The sequence below is a fragment of the Chanodichthys erythropterus genome, chromosome 3 (assembly GCF_024489055.1).
Source record: "Chanodichthys erythropterus isolate Z2021 chromosome 3, ASM2448905v1, whole genome shotgun sequence".
Classification (NCBI taxonomy): Eukaryota; Metazoa; Chordata; class Actinopteri; order Cypriniformes; family Xenocyprididae; genus Chanodichthys; species Chanodichthys erythropterus.
The window spans coordinates 71569571-71586542 of record NC_090223.1 but is presented as its reverse complement, the minus strand read 5'-3'; the positions used below and the strand labels follow the sequence as shown (position 1 = coordinate 71586542).

General features: G+C 38.0%; 2 protein-coding genes across 2 annotated transcripts in view; one reads left to right on the top strand and one right to left on the bottom strand.

The window, feature by feature from the left end:
- Nucleotides 1-16972, top strand: part of LOC137006158 (zinc finger protein 585A-like) — a 567148-nt gene that overhangs the window by 45367 nt on the left and 504809 nt on the right. The gene's annotated exons all lie outside the window — the stretch shown is intronic.
- LOC137014543 (gastrula zinc finger protein XlCGF57.1-like) lies at nucleotides 2353-10757 on the bottom strand. Its single transcript, XM_067378919.1, has 2 exons — nucleotides 10664-10757; nucleotides 2353-3650 (listed from the first exon to the last, which is right to left on the bottom strand). The coding sequence occupies exons 1-2, from the start codon at nucleotides 10755-10757 to the stop codon at nucleotides 2353-2355; spliced, it is 1392 nt and encodes a 463-aa protein (XP_067235020.1).

The window sequence follows — 16972 nt, the reverse complement described above, 5'->3', positions numbered from 1 at the left end:
CATTTTAAATCCAAATAGCAAAATTATCTGTTTTTACTGTTATTTCTATTCCTTATGTTCTATTTTTATTCTTCTTCTTTATGTAAAGCACTTTGAATTACCATTGTGTATGAAATGTGCTATAAAAATAAACTTGCCTTGCCTAACACTAGCCACGTGGCAAAGTTTAAAGTTTTTATTTCACACATTCTCCTACACACCAAACATTAACCAGCACGGTGTAGTTATGCACACATATTTCATCAAGTTGTGGAAGCTTGTTCTGTCGCATTTGCATCAGGTGTACTCATTTTGTAAAACTTGTCGCGTTCGTGTTTGATCTTAGCGTACTGAGAACTGTCTGGTGACTGCATGTCTCTGTGGTGTACGTCATCACGCAAATAGCCAATCGCGTTCTGCTCTTTCTAACGGCTGCGCCTCAAGTCAATGAATGCTGTAATGTATATATCGAAATACCGGAAATGTGTTTAAAAATCATATCACCATTATCAAAAAAAAAAAAATTATCGCGATATATATTGATATTGAATTATTGTCCAGCCCTAACTTATTCACAGTTGTTTTATTACAAAACTAACAAACACATACACATTTTTTTCCTTTTATTTGTTAAATGGACTTTGACCTTTAGAAATTAAGGATTTTCTGTTTGTGATCAAGTTCATTCTTCACATTTATTTTTTTCAGAACGTGTTAGACTGTTTGACTGAGCAATCTATGTAAGATCACCTACACTTTCTGTCTTTAATGCAAGGTCATCAGCAGATTGCTCCATAGCTGAGGCATCCTCCTGGAGGCGTGCTCTCTTTTTCTTCAGCTCATCAATCTCATCAGAGAGAGTTTTCCTTTTCATGTTTAGTTTTTCTGCTCTTTTAAGTCTTTTCTGTTCCTCGAGATGAAAGTTGTATCATTGTCTTGACAAGGATGCAGACTGAAGGCCTTATTTACCACAAAGTTATCAATTCCCCCTACTAACCTCAAATGACCCACACTTTCCCTCATGTTTTCAACCTTGATTTGTTTATTGACTGAAAAACCTCACTCCACGATTGCATTTCCATGTGAGAGCTTTAGGAGGAGTGCCACAACATTCCACAGTGTTTCACACACCTTTTCTTTTGCCTTTTTATAGAATAGGGTATCTACCTGACCTGTGACCTGGATTGAAGTCAGTGAAATCTGCCCTTCTCTTCAGCAGTCTTATTGATAAACTTCCTGTACTGTTTGAGAATATCATCACACTCATTTTCATCTACTCGTTTGGTCTCAGTGAGCAGTTTGAGGATGTTTTTCAACTTGTTGATGCATGATGAACCTTTATTGCTTGCCATCCTCCCTGGATCTAGGCAATCCATGCTGCACACAAGTGGAGATTTTTCTTGTTATTTCCCTTCAAGTGTCAGTAAGCACTTTCTGCAATCCATCCTGAACTCCAACACTCACTTCTCACTGATCTTCTGTGATGACACCAGTTCCTTCAGCATTTTGTCAGCAGAAAACCCTCACATGAATTTTAGTTGCATGAATGAGATTGTTTTTGTCTGTGACATCTATTGACATCAGTTTTAATACTGTGTTTGCATTAGCAATCATATCAGGCTTGATAATTGACCTGATAACATTAGAAAGATCAGCAGCCAGAAAAGGAATCATAGGCCAGTCTGTCTGATATAGATTCAAGAAAGGTGCAGCCTTTGCAGGCAACAGTGAGTCTCTGCAACTTTCTTTAACAGTAGTATAGGATTTAGTTCCAGGGTTAGGGATTTGCCTGCCTCTACTGCATCCACATTTCTTCAAGTTCGTCAATATATTGATCATTCCTTCTGTAACTGGGACATTCTCTACCCATCTTGTTTTACAGAATTTGAGTGGCATAAGAGGAGATGTTTGTCCGACAGCTTTAGCATAATAGGCATTACTTAAGAACTGGTCTACATTTCAGTTTGAGGCATCTGCACCCTTTTCAGATACTCCATGTAAAATATGTAGGCCAAAGCTACCTACAATTAGTAACACAGTATTGACATCTTGTCCAAGTTCAGTTTAATATGGTATAGAATACATTTTGACAAATGGAAAAACTAAAAAATGCAAAAATCCCTGATATTCCATGACTTGGACAAAACTGACTTTAAATGTCTGGAATAGAAATTGTAAAATTCCAGGATATTCCAGAAATTCCACGACCCGTGGGAACCCTGTATGAACTAATATTTTAATTTATATATTATGTTGCTCACGCAAGCTGTCGATAATTTATTTATTCATTTGCCAAATGACAGTAATTTTCTTTAAATTTGATTTAGGAGATGAGGCAGATAAGGTATCTGTACTTTTATCCAAGTATGGTTTTCAGGTACTCTTTACACCTCTGCTCTTTCCAGAGTGACGACTTCTAAAAGAGTTCTCTTTTGAGTGAATCCCCATGTGCTCCTTAAGGTTACCTTTATATATGAAACTCTTTCCACACTGATCACACACGAATGGCTTCTCTCCAGTGTGAATTTTCATGTGGTTATAAAGTGACGATTTATGTGTGAAACTCTTTCCACACTGATCACATGTATATGGCTTCTCTCCAGTGTGAATTTTCATGTGTTTATATAGTGACAATTTATGTGTGAAACTCTTTCCACACTGAACACATGTAAAAGGCTTCTCTCCAGTGTGAATATTCATGTGTTCCCTAAGGATTTGTTGCCGTGAAAAGCCATTCCCACACATAGTACAGGTGTAAGGCTTTTCTCCAGTGTGAGTTCTCATGTGGTTTTCAAGGTTTCCTTTTCCACTGAAACTCTTTCCACACTGTTGGCAGGCGAATGGGCTCTCTCTAGTATGAATTCTCATGTGGCCTGTAAGGCTTCCATTATAACGGAAACTCTTTCCACACTCTTGACAGGTGTAAGGCTCTTCTCCAGTGTGAATTCTCATGTGGACTGTAAGGTTTCCTTTCCTACTGAAACTCTTTTCACATTGTTGGCAGGTGTGAGGCTTTTCTCCCGTGTGAATTTTCATGTGGATTTCAAGTTTTTCTTTTTGAGCGAAACTCTTTCCACACTCTTGACAGGTATGACGCTTTTCTCCAGTGTGAATTCTCATGTGGACTGTAAGGTTTCCTTTCCTACTGAAACTCTTTTCACATTGTTGGCAGGTGTAAGGCTTTTCTCCAGTGTGAGATCTCATGTGGATTATTAGGTTTGCTTTTTCACTGAAACTCTGTCCACACTGTTCACAGGCGAATGGACACTCTCCAGTGTGAATTCTCATGTGGACTTTAAGGTGTCCTTTTTGAATGAAACTCTTTCCACACAGTTTGCAGGTGTAAGGTTTTTCTGCAGTGTGAATTCTCATGTGGACTTGAAGGTGTCCTTTTCGACTGAAACTCTTTCCACATTGCCGGCAAGAAAAAGGTTTCTCTCCAGTGTGAATTCTCATGTGGACTTGAAGGTTACTATGCTGATCAAATCTCTTTCCACAATGTTGGCAGGTGAAATATCTTTTAGTTTCTGTCTTTTGAACTCTTTTTCGTGAGGAAGTCTTTTTAGCCAGCGTCGACCTTTCCCCAGTCATGAAATCATGTTTATCATAATGTTCTTTCTCTTCTTCCCTTTCATTAGGTTCATGGCTAGCCTCTCTGAGTGCCGTTAGGTCTAGGACAAAAATAGACAAAACAATTTAGACATTAAAAGCATCAAAAACAACAACATTTATAATCTATACTAGGGGTGTCCAAACCTGGAGAGCTACCATCCTGCAGATTTCAGGTCCAACTCCAATCAAACACACCTGGATCAGGATTTTCAGGGTTCCTTGATAATTACAGCAGGTGTGTTGGAGCAGGGTTGGGACTGAAGTCTGCAGGACGGTAACTCTCCAGGAGCGGGGTTGGACACCCCTGATCTATACCCTACCCTATAGATCAGGGATGGGCAGCTTTGGACCTGGAGGACCTGCAGAATTAAGTTTTATCTCTAATTAAATACACATGCCTGTAATTTTCAAGCAGTCCTCAAGAATACAAGTTAAATTTTGCAGGTGTATTTGATAAAGGATGGAGCTAAACTCTCCAGGACCAGAGCTGACCATCAGTACACCAGTGGTTTTCAAACCTGGTCCAAAGGGACCCACCACTGCACATTTTGTATGTCTCCTGTATTTTTCACATCTGGTGAAGATCATCATCTTGTTAGAGGAGAGCTGACATTGATAGAGAAATTTGCAGACTACTATTCCTGTTCACCAATAAGGCGAGCACCAGACCTGTTATAAACCTAAATACACTTGAATGAATTAACTTAACTGAAAAGTGAACTAATCTATTAGTAAAAGAAGATATTTGTCACTGTAATGATGTCAGACATAGCACACACAAAAGTAGTAGCTGTTCTGTACTGCGGCACGGTTAGCAATCTCACTACAGCCGTACCGAGCCTAATCTCTTCAAGTGGGCCAGGGCATGGTACGGAGCAATCACACTAGCCAAACAAACTAGACTTTGAGGGTCAAAAGTGCTCACATGTTTTCGATTGCCTAGTGCAAGTACACCCTTAATTTCGATTTCAAGACACATTGAGAATAATTTAGGACAACACTTTCCCGCCATTGACAGAATTTTCCTGGTATACGGTAGGGGTGCTTTTACTTATCTGAATCAGTACAAAACCTCCAGATCAAAACACATAAGAAGCAGGAGCAGGAAGCGATTAAAGCTTTGATCAAGTACATGCATCAAGTACATGCAAACTAACGCAATAATCTGTGTTATTTTTCTTGACATATTGCATGTTCAGCTATTCATACAACAAAATCTTCTAGGGTCATTAAAGTTTTGTAATAATAATAAAAAATGCTGGTGATGGCAAAATAATAACAATTAAAGAATTAATGCTTATGAGATGTGCTTTCCTCACCACAAAACTTACATTTTACAGTTATACCGTTACTTGTAAATGTCCAATACTAGCAGAATCTGTCTAGTACTTTACATAACTCTCTAAGCTTAATCTGCTATGGAGCCAACCTGTAGTCAGTTTTTTTTTTATAAAAACAAATAAAGGACTATTTTAAAGGCTTGAATATGTGCCACACTTATTGCTGCCAGCTGGCGGCATCATGACCATCATGGATATCATGGATACAACCTCAGCATGATCTAAATCAGGGGTTTTCAGTAGGGATGCACTAATACCAGTATCAGTATCGGGCCTGATACCAAGCTCATATACTTGTACACGTACTCGTAAAAATACCCTCAATACCAAAGACTGATGCCAGGTTCACACCGCAAGCGGCAGCAGAGCGGAAGCAGCGCGTTAGCGTGAACTGCAGCTGCAGAGACGCGCGAGTATTCTCACTGGAAGCGTTTGTACAGCGTCACAGCAGCGGCTCGAAGCTACATATAAAGTGAGCATTTCTTTACAAAGACAGCTATAAATTTGTTTTTATAATTGGTCATTGTTAAACTTGATAGTCTTGAAAGTTTGTTAACATGCAAGGTGTACAACACTCACATATAAACGTAAAATATATAAAAAAATAAATAAATAAAAGCCTCGTGTCATCCACTGCTGCACACGAATGAGTTAAGCTTTGTGTTTTACATCATCTGACGCATGAACATGTTTACAAGACTGCAAACACAGCGAAAAAGCCAGCAAACTCGGGTTTGATTTGGGTATGCAAGAGCCTAAATTGCTGTCTGTGTAATAACTAAATAATTATAGTATATAAATAATATTTTCTGGCTAGTTTAGTTTAGTTTTCTATAATATACCATACTTTAACCCAAACTGAATAACTAAAAACAAGTTTAAATTAGTAAAGCTTCTATAAATATTTAATATTAATTTTCTCTCCTGACATACTTCAATTCTTGTTAAAACACACTAGATATGCTTATTCTGTGCATTTTGAGCACTTTGTGTGAAATCTTGTTTATTTTGTCCATCAAAGGTGTACTTTCACTTTAATTGAGTGTTAGCAGCGCAGCAAAAATAAACCCAGCGCCAAAACGATCGCGGCACTGCTGCTTCTGCTCTGCTCCTGCTCCATGCTGCCGCGCAGCCTCTGCGTGCGATGTGAACGCTCTCATCTGTTAACATGGGCGCCGAAAAAATACACACTGCTCTGCTGCCGCTTGCGGTGTGAACCCGGCCTGATACCTAACGTGACGTAACTGACAGAATTTTCCATGCACAGAGAGACTGACGGCAGCAGCAGAAACAATGTCAGCCTTAGAGGTGTGGAAATACTTCAGAAAGAATGATGATGGAAGGGGGCGTAGAGAGCAGCACATGGAGTAGGACGCGTTCTCACTTAGCTCCGTCACACTTGTTGAAATTAATCATTTAAAACATTGTTGCTCTTACTAAATTTGATCACTCAACATAATTAACATGTTGATGATAAATAAATCTTAAAAGATTGTCAAAAAGGCTCGTCATCGTCAGCCGACATGATGGAAGGCACTCTTTAAGTTTATCAAAAAAGAATGTGTCTCTGAAGTCCAAGGTAACGGATTTAGAGGCCAGATATCATTGACAAATTATCAAGATAGCTAGTTTTTCTGACAACATCAAGAAAGGCAACCCCACACAATTTGTCTCTGGCGTATTGCCTTCACTATCGGGAGAAGCTCATTTTCCATGTGACAAAGGTTGACAGAGCTCACCGCAGTGGCCGCATCGTGAACAACGGACCGCGAGTTATGATTGCCAGGATACATCATGATACTGTTAAGACAGATACTGCGGCTTGCCCGTAACCAAATCCTGCTCTCTTTTGATGGGAGTCATATCAGTATCTTTCCGGACTTTCCAGCAGAGGTATCTTCCCAACGCAAACTGCTTGATGGTCCACGGGAGAAACTAAGGGCTAAAGGAATAAAATATGGTCTGTAGTACCCTGTACATCATGGTAGGACTTAATTCCTAGCTGCTGGTGGCCTGCATAATCCAGATATTTTATATATTATATTTTATATACCGTGGGTACGGAAAGTATTCAGACCCCCTTAAATTTTTTACCCTTTGTTATATTGCAGCCATTTGCTAAAATCATTTAAGTTCATTTTTTTCCTCAATGTACACACAGCACCCCATACTGACAGAAAAACACAGAATTGTTGACATTTTTGCAGATTCATTAAAAAGAAAAACTGAAATATCACATGGTCCTAAGTATTCAGACCCTTTGCTGTGACACTCATATATTTAACTCAGGTGCTGTCCATTTCTTCTGATCATCCTTGAGATGGTTCTACACCTTCATTTGAGTCCAGCTGTAAATATGTTTTAAGTATGTAAGTATGATTATACTGACTGGACTTGATTAGGAAAGCCACACACCTGTCTATATAAGACCTTACAGCTCACAGTGCATGTCAGAGCAAATGAGAATCATGTGGTCAAAGGAACTGCCTGAAAGACTCAGAGACAGAATTGTGGCAAGGCACAGATCTGGCCAAGGTTACAAAAAAAAAGTTCTGCTGCACTTAAGGTTCCTAATGCTGCGTTCACACCGAACTCGTCTGGGGCGTCTGACTTACATGTTAAGTTAATGCAAACGCGCGTCTAGAGGTCCTGCGGCGCGAATCAAGCGTCTAGCGCGGCGCGAATCGGCCGTTGACGCGCGAATGGCGCGGTGCGAATTGAGCGTTCACGCGGCTGACGCGCGAATTGAGCGTCTAACGCCCGAGTTGAAAAATCTGAACTTTGGCGTAAATTCGCGGCGCGTTAACCAATCAGGGACTCTGCTTTGGTAGTAACGTGTTTATGATGTGATCAGTGATGCCGGAGACCAGAACAAAGATGTCGCTGTGTGTAACGTTAGCCACCCTGAGTTCTGTGATGTGTCATTATATTTTTATCGAGACAGGAATAAAAAGGACCTTGCCTGGAAGAGAATAAGCGAAGAAATCGTACAATCTGGTTAGTTGTAAAACTTTTTGCATGATTTTAGCCGTTGATACTAGCCCACCTTCTAGCTAGCAAAAGTCGGCCGGCATAACCGAGTTAAATTGCCGCTACAGGTTTCCAACTGACGAGATTATGTGTTTATTCAGAGGATCTGTGCAGAAAGAGATGAAAGCCCCTCCCATGACGCGAATTCGCGTCTGAACACACTTTGTTTAGACGCGCGAATGAGCGAATTTTACGCGCGTCTGACTTCAAAATGTTCAAGCTTCCAACTAGACGCATCTGGCGCGAATTTGACGCCCCAGACGCATTCGGTGTGAACGCAGCATAAGAGCACAGTGGCCTCCATAATCCTTAAATGGAAGACGTTTGGGATGACCAGAACCCTTCTTAGAGCTGGCCGTCCGGCCAAACTGAGCTATCGGGGGAGAAGAGCCTTGGTGAGAGAGGTAAAGAAGAACCCAAAGATCACTGTGGCTGAGCTCCAGAGATGCAGTCAGGAGATGGGAGAAAGTTGTAGAAAGTCAAGCATCACTGCAGCCCTCCACCAGTCGGGGCTTTATGGCAGAGTGGCCCGACGGAAGCCTCTCCTCAGTGCAAGACACATGAAAGCCTGCATGGAGTTTGCAAAAAAACACCTGAAGGACTCCAAGATGGTGAGAAATAAGATTCTCTGGTCTGATGAGACCAAGATTGAACTTTCTGGCCTTAATTCTAAGCGGTATGTGTGGAGAAAACCAGGCACTGCTCATCACCTGTCCAATACAGTCCCAATAGTGAAGCATGGTGGTGGCAGCGTCATGCTGTGGGGGTGTTTTTCAGCTGCAGGGACAGGACGACTGGTTGCAATCGAGGGAAAGATGAATGTGGCCAAGTTCAGGGATATCCTGGACGAAAACCTTCTCCAGAGTGCTCAGGACCTCAGACTGGGCCGAAGGTTTACCTCCAACAAGACAATGACCGTAAGCACACAGCTAGAATAACGAAGGAGTGGCTTCACAACAACTCTGTGACTGTTGTTGAATGGCCCAGCCAGAGCCCTGACTTAAACCCAATTGAGCATCTCTGGAGAGACCTAAAAATGGCTGTCAACGTTTACCATCCAACCTAACAGAACCGGAGAGGATCTGCAAGGAGGAATGGCAGAGGATCCCCAAATCCGGGTGTGAAAAACTTGTTGCATCTTTCCCAAAAAGACTCATGGCTGTATTAGATCAAAAGGGTGCTTCTACTAAATACTGAGCAAAGGGTCTGAATACTTAGGACCATGTGATATTTCAGTTTTTCTTTTTTTAATAAATGTGCAAAAATGTCAACAATTCTTTGTTTTTCTGTCAATATGGGGTGCTGTGTGTACATTAATGAGGGGGAAAAAAATTAACAAATGATTTTAGCAAATGGCTGCAATATAACAAAGAGTGAAAAATTTAAGGGGGTCTGAATACTTTCTGTACCCACTGTATATTTTATATATATATATATTATATAAATTGAAAAATTAATTTATGAGTGATTACAATGTATCTACGTCACCTTAAAATAAAGTAACCAATTAAATTGCTGTTTGTGTTTGACCATTAGGTGGCACTGTCACCTAACTGATGTGGTCAGTGTGGCATAATAATGACACAGAGTTTGGTGTCAATATGCAAAACCATTGCAGAGTTATGGCTTTAGATAATTTTTGGTAATTTTGCAGTGACGTTTTTTTGTTTCTCAAGGTACAATGGTACTGTAGAAAAAGGAAATTTCATGTTTTGTTCAATTATAGCACCCTCAAAGTGCCACAGTCTCACCACTCACTGTGAGCCCAAACATATCTCATTTAAAATATAAAATATCTCATTTAGGAGTTACAGACAAATTTATATTTATGAGCACATAACAATGACCCATGTCCGACTTTGTATTTTTTTGGCACTTGCAATCAAAATTTTGGTTTTTGGCTTGCAATATTAATGGGTTAGTAATGAAAAATCTACCCACCATTATGTTTTTCCAAACCTGTACAAGTTCTTCTGTTGAACACAAATGTTGGAAATCGGACAGCTGACGGTTTTCATTGACCTCCACTACTTTTCTTCTACTGAGGAAGTCAATGTTTGGTCAAGATTCTTCAAAATATCTTCTTTTGTGTTCAGCAGAAGTAAGAAACTCATACGGGTTTGGGACGACAACAGAATTTGTTTTTGGGTCAACCTTCCATTTAATGTTTATTCACACAAATCCAGTGCTGCTAATTTAATTTGTTAGTTTAATAAAGACCTTTTGAATTTATTTCAGTTTGTATCAGAACTTTTACAGAATATTAACAAAAACATGTAAATGACAACCATGATAATTTTGTCACAACATGTAATTTTCACACCATTTCATCTGCCAGCGCTTGATTGATTTCTACCCTACACCTGAACCACAAATGAAAAGGTAAATATTTTCACTGGTTTCATCAAATATTAGCAGTTCACTGACTTCTCTCTGTTCAAAATGTTATACACACTTGCCCTGCCGACTCACACATTAAGATTTTTTTTGCCTGATTTAATGTTCAATTACTGCTGTTTAATGTTCAGATATGTTAAAATGTTAAGTAAAGCACTTTTAAGCATTAAGATGCTCAAAGATTTTTTTTTGTTCATTGTTCTCTATTCAGAAGTAGATGTTGGGTTTAATGTTGCACAAAATATTCTCTATTTCTGTAGAGCTGGACATTTTAGGATCAATAAAACGATGAGAATAAAACCAACCTGTTTGTTCCTCAATATCTTCAGTCTTCATGTCTTCAGTCTCATCTTTAATAATTATCTTTATGTCTTCACTCTCCTCTTTAATAAACGCCATCTTTAAGAAGAGAATAACAAGAGTTAATTGTCTTCAATGACCGGTTAAAAACACTCAAAACTAACGCTGCAAATTAATAAACTTTATATTTAGATATTTATGATCTACATTTGGTATTTTAATGAATTATATTATATTTAAATGATTACTCTTTGATGAAAACATGTTTAGTTAGTTTGTTAGTGTTTGTTGTTCTCGTTCATGTTCACTGTTTGAGCAGCACGTGTCGTGATTCAGTGAATCATTTCTCAAAGTGTTTGATTCAATTGACTCGGAGTTGAAAAGTTCAGTTTCTCCATCATTACTCGACAGAGACTGAACTCGAGTTCATGATAAACTGATTTATGAATTATAGAGAGAAATGAGACGCAGGTTTACTGTTTCTCATCAGTGGATATGAGTTTTACTCACACAAATATCCTTCATTACAGTTAGATAAATAAATACATTAAATAGTAAATTAACTCATTTCACATCGCTTTTTAAAAAACAAATATATAATACATTGAACTGTTCCTATCGATTAAAACAGCTTACATTCTTAAAACAAACCTTTCTTCAGCAGAATCACAGCAGATGCAGGAGCGCGGCGCAGTCTTATGACGTCATGTCGTCACTCCAAAATAAAAGTCCTATTCAGACGCTGCATTGTCTACAATCACAGAAGTGCATAGAAATGTTTTACCAGATAATCTTTGTATTAAAATAAAAAGGGACAAATAAGATACAAACAAACATGTTAAAAAGGTTGTACGAGTTCATTCATGTGTCAATCTAAATTGAAACTCAATTTTCTTTTTAAATTGTACATTAAGTATACATATAGAAAAAATGCAATAAAATAATGTGCATACGGACATCACAAAAGATTATAATAATTAAAGCTGCTGTCCGCAGTTTTTCCTCTTTGTCGCCATCTCTGTTTGAAACATGCGATTGCAGTCATATGCGGAACAGTTATCTGTACGTGCGTTGTGCGTCGGCACAGCTCGTCAGCGCGGATGAATCTAATGTTTGCTGTCAGTCACCGCAATGGTGTGGATACTGCACTTCAGAATCACAGATTCTACGTCTTGAAAGTATGACCAATATAAGATTTTCACTGGAAAATATCATAAGTAGTATAAGTAACATGTTTGCCACTTTTGTTCTGACCAACTGAGGAAAAAAGCATTAGGCCTACAATAAATCACGCTGCCAATGATGATTAAATCTAACAATCGCTTAGCTCTGATCACACCAAACCGTGCAAATGATTATTACTGTTATGTTGCTCTTAAATTGTTAATGCTAACAACATCAGCATTGCGTGTATTTAGTGTGTATTAGCGTTACCTGTAGATTTCAATGTCTGTAGCCACTCAACAGTCCGAAGTCTTTTGCTTTTTGACTACGGGTGAATCTCCAGTTGTCACTGATGATTATCATTTGGATCTTTCTGGATTACAATCCGCCATCAAAATGATAAGTTTAATTATTTCAGCTGCTGTGAGAAAAGGCTATAAATGATCCGCTTACCGGCAGCTTCCTCGCATGATGTAACTGACTAACCTGGGACCCCTTCATTTGTTTACGGACGTGACGTAATGACGCACAGAGGAACTGCTGCATGCTTGAATTTCCCGCGGAAATCCGCCAGTTCACTCTTATTATAAAACATTATTACAAGCTAACCGTCGTGAATCGAGACAAAATAATTAGATAGTTTTGAACACTGGCTGGTTATGTACTTGTTCAAATTGATTTTGGATCATTTTTAACCAAAAAAAGTTGCAGACTGCAGCTTTAAATCAACACAGTATTACATTTTGTCCATGTAAATTAAATTATAAATGTAAAGGTTCTTTACAACAAATTCAAGGATGTTAAACATTTCCGACACCTTTGACTTGAAATGTTTTGACATTTTTTAAAAATAAATAAAAACTAAAATTGGGTTTACAGTGGATAATTCTGGCTTTGTGAAGATGAAATTTACCCAGAAGACAAATCAGTAAAACAGTGTATTCAAGTATGAGAATCAGACAAGAAAATGATAGATTCAGTCATTTGTACCAGTTTGTTAGCAGAAGAAAACTAACATGTTGGTAACTTCTGACCAAAAGGACTTAGAGAATGAGCACTGATAATACAAATGTAGAACTGATTCTTCTTCAGGATTGCAAAAGGAACATAAAGAAAGACACATTCTCAGAAAACCTGCTCAAAAATACAAGTGTAACACCTAAGAGCAACTTTAAAATGGAGTTCTTTAATTTTACTTTTAATCCATTTAAATCAGAGTTCAGATAACAGATACTCCATGTAGATTGTGCTTTAGGGAAGGTTATTGAAGAAAAATCATTTCTAATAAAGAAGTTTTATCTAATACATGAACACCATTGATTGCAAGTGAGGGAATATGATTGTTTAAACAAATCTTTAATCAAAGTTTTCAAACTGCCAGGAATACTTTTAATCACCTTATTAAAGTCTCTTAAAGGTGCTACAGAGGATGTTTTGTTTTATACATTTTTGCAATATTACTTGAAACTGTCTTTACTAACTGATAAAAGACTATTTATTAGGTGCACTGAAAGGAATAATATTAATATACATCATCTGTGCACGAGGTAGGGCCTTAAAAACATCAGCCAATCGTTTACGCGATCATCGCATAAACGATTGGTCCTCTGGCTTGTCAATCACTGCCATGACGTTCCTTGTGAGAGACGTGCATGCTCCAGTAACTTTCCACAGGCGCCGCATGCGATGTTTTTGTCAGGAGTAACAACTGCAGATTATGAGTTACCTGCGGTGAGTCCGACATAATGAATCCACTAACACGACACAGCGAATGCCGGTGGTAAACACACATGTTCAATACTCGTGCACGAGTTTAGGGAAGCGTTTCCTCAAAATGAGCTGTGAAGGAGGGGGGCTGTTCTTACGCATGCGCTCATTTCAAAAACTTACTAACAGTCTTTGGTTTCTCAGTCGTTGAAAACATCCTCTGTAGTACCTTTAATGAAATTGTTGCACCTTTCAAAGACACAAAATCAGAAAAAGAGAGAAGGTCTCCTTCGGCACTAAACAAATCAGAAACAAATATATTTTGACTCATCCATTCCTTTAAAAAATGGGATTTATTACATTTTCATTAGTCCACATAATACACGTGTGTGGGAAAGATTATGATTGAAAGCATCTTCCAGGAATCTAGAGTTGTTTGTGGAAATTCAAGAGTTTGATAGGTAATTTGCTGCACTTAATATTAGTAATATAGTAAGAATTTAAGGCCACCACAGTGTTTGAAGATTAGGTTAGTGATTCAAAACCAGGGTAATCCATTATTAGAAACACAACTCTTAATCTAGTTAATTTTGAATGTCTGGTTAATAGTTTGAAAATCTAAAGCATTAAGACCAAATCTAAAGTGTTACCCTTCTAGTAACTTCTTACCAAGGATTTCCTCTGAACACATTATTTTATTTCTCCAAATAAAACAGAACAACAGAGAGTCAACAGATTTAACAGTTTTATTATCAATATCAATATATAGGGAAAGAGCAGGGTAAACTAGGTGTGATATTTCCTCAGCCTTACTCTCCTGTCTCTCTGAAGCCAGCATAGTATTTTCTTAGTTTTATCTAACCTTGGCTGAAAATTGTAATGAAGACTTTCAAAACCTGATCTGAAAATATCGACCCCAAGATATTTTACACGCCGTTTAACTGTAATGCCATCGACAGAAACTTGATCTGAATCATGTACATACAAAGATTAAAATTACTTACGGCAACATAGACTTGTGATTCATTTTTAAGAAAAAAAAAAAATTGATAACTGAATAATTATTAAAGGATTCTCTCCAATATTTATGCCTTCAATATTTGAGTGTTTTATATGCGAGCTTAGTAGCTCAGCAGCCAACAGAAAAAGAAAAGGAGAGATGGGGCATCCCTGGCCAATACCTCGATCCACAGAAAATCTGGGGGAAGTGCCGGAAGCTAAGAAGACACAACTATTAATTCCTTTGTAAAGAGTATGAATCATTTTAATAAAGGATCTACCAAAAACCAAACTTAGAAAGGGCTTCAAAAATAAAGGAATGCTCAACTGTATCGAAAGCTTTATAGAAGTCGATAAACCAAATTAAGGCATCTTTGTTTATAAATTCAGAATAATCTATGATTAATCTAATATTACTAGAGATATGTCTACCTTATAAAAACCAGATTGAGTGTTAGAAATTATGTCTGCTAAACAAGGTTTGATCTTTTCAGCATATACAGAAGCCAATAATCAGATAATCAGAATTCAAAAGGGTGATTTGGCACCAATTATCTAAACATTTGTTATCCTTATTAGGCTTGAGTATAAGAGAGATGAGGCCTTGTTTCATTCATTCTGCCAATTCACCTTTCATTGCACACTCAATAAGCTTCGTAAAGAAGAGTCCCAAAAGACTTAAAAATTCAAAGGGTAACCCGTCTGGCTCTGAGGATTTGTTATTTGGCATTCTTTTTACTATAAATATAATCTCTATTAAAGGGTTCCTCACAAAGTTCTCTGTTGTGGTCATGTTAAAGGGTTAGTTCACCCAAAAATGAAAATTCTGTAATCATTTACTCACCCAAAAAACAAAACAAGCAATTTTGTGTTGGGAACTAATAATTTTAAAGTTAACTGAACAGAGGGTGGCTCAGATTCTGATGTCACCTCTGAAGAAGAAGAAGAGCTCTGAAGACCTGCGATTCAAATGATAGATAGATGAAATGTTTGCACTTTCTGTGCATATTTTGTTGTATGCATTGTTCTTTGTGTTTTTCATGCCAACAATGTTAATAAAATGATCAAATGCATTCAGTGGCACTCATAATTTCTCTTATTTTCAATGGAAAAAAATTTGGCTAGTGGAAATTCTGATTGGCTGGTGATCAAAAAAGTTAATTTAGAACCCTGATTGCTTGAAACCTGCCACTGCCTGAAGGTGAATGCAGCATTGGAGATCTAGTTTTGATTATTGAAAGTTTATTCAGCCATTTCCTTTCAGAGAATTATACGTCTCAAGGTTATTATAAAAGTTTGTTTAAAGAGAAGGCAATGATTTTTCTTTTACTGTTTAATGTGATGTTTTTCTTTTTGGTAATTTATTATTGTTATGCTCATCACACATTTTTTAAAGGGACCTAAATGATAGTTCATTACTGGTGTGAGCTAATATTACTGTTCCAATAAAGTTTGTTTTTCCTCATATTACTGTGTTTTTTATTTTACACTGTGTCTTCTGCACAGATGTTTGTGATGTTAAAAAAATTAAAATTAACAGACTGCCCCGCTCCACTCACATATTCTGGTATATGTCACTCCAAAGAAACTACATGGGCCAAGAGTGCCAGTCCATGTAATTAAATCTCTTCTTCTGGGTAAAATATACTACGAGTTTGTAGAGACGTGGCAAAGATTGCAGCTAGAATTGGACACCCTGGAACTGAATGCCACCATCTTCAAAGAACATTCTCTGCACAGCATTACAGTGGTGCTCAGAATTATTGGCACCCTTGGTAAATATGATCAAAGATGACTATAAAGATAAATCTGCATTGTTTATCTTTTTGATCTTTAATTCATAAAAATTATAACCTTTAATTGAAGGAAAAGAATTGAAAGCGGGGGGGGGCACCCTTTTGTTAAATACTTTTTGCAACCTCCTTTTGCCAAGATAACAGCTCTGAGTCTTCTCCTATAATGCCTGATGAGTTTGGAGAACACCTGACAAGAGATCAGAGACCATTCCTCCATGCAGAGGATTTTTCTTGAAACCCTCCCGAACAACTTGTGGGGATGTAGGTGCTGTCTGATATTTTTTAAGGCATTCTGAGACTCAAGACTCAACTAATCTCTGCAATTCTCCAGCTGTGATCCTTGGAGAGTCTTTGGCCACTCAAACTTTCCTCCTCACCGTGCATTAGGACGATTTAGACACACGTCCTCTTCCAGGCAGATTTTAGTTGATTTGAACTTCTTATATTCCCCCCGATAGTGGAAATGGGGATTTTCAATGCTTCAGCTATTTTCTTACAGCCACTTTCTATTTTGTGAAGCTCAACAATCTTTTGCTGCACATCAGAACTATATTCTTTGGTTTTACTCATTGTGATGAATGATTAAGGGAATTTGGCCTTTGTGTTTCCTCATGTTTATACTCCTGTGGAACAGGAAGTCATGGCTGG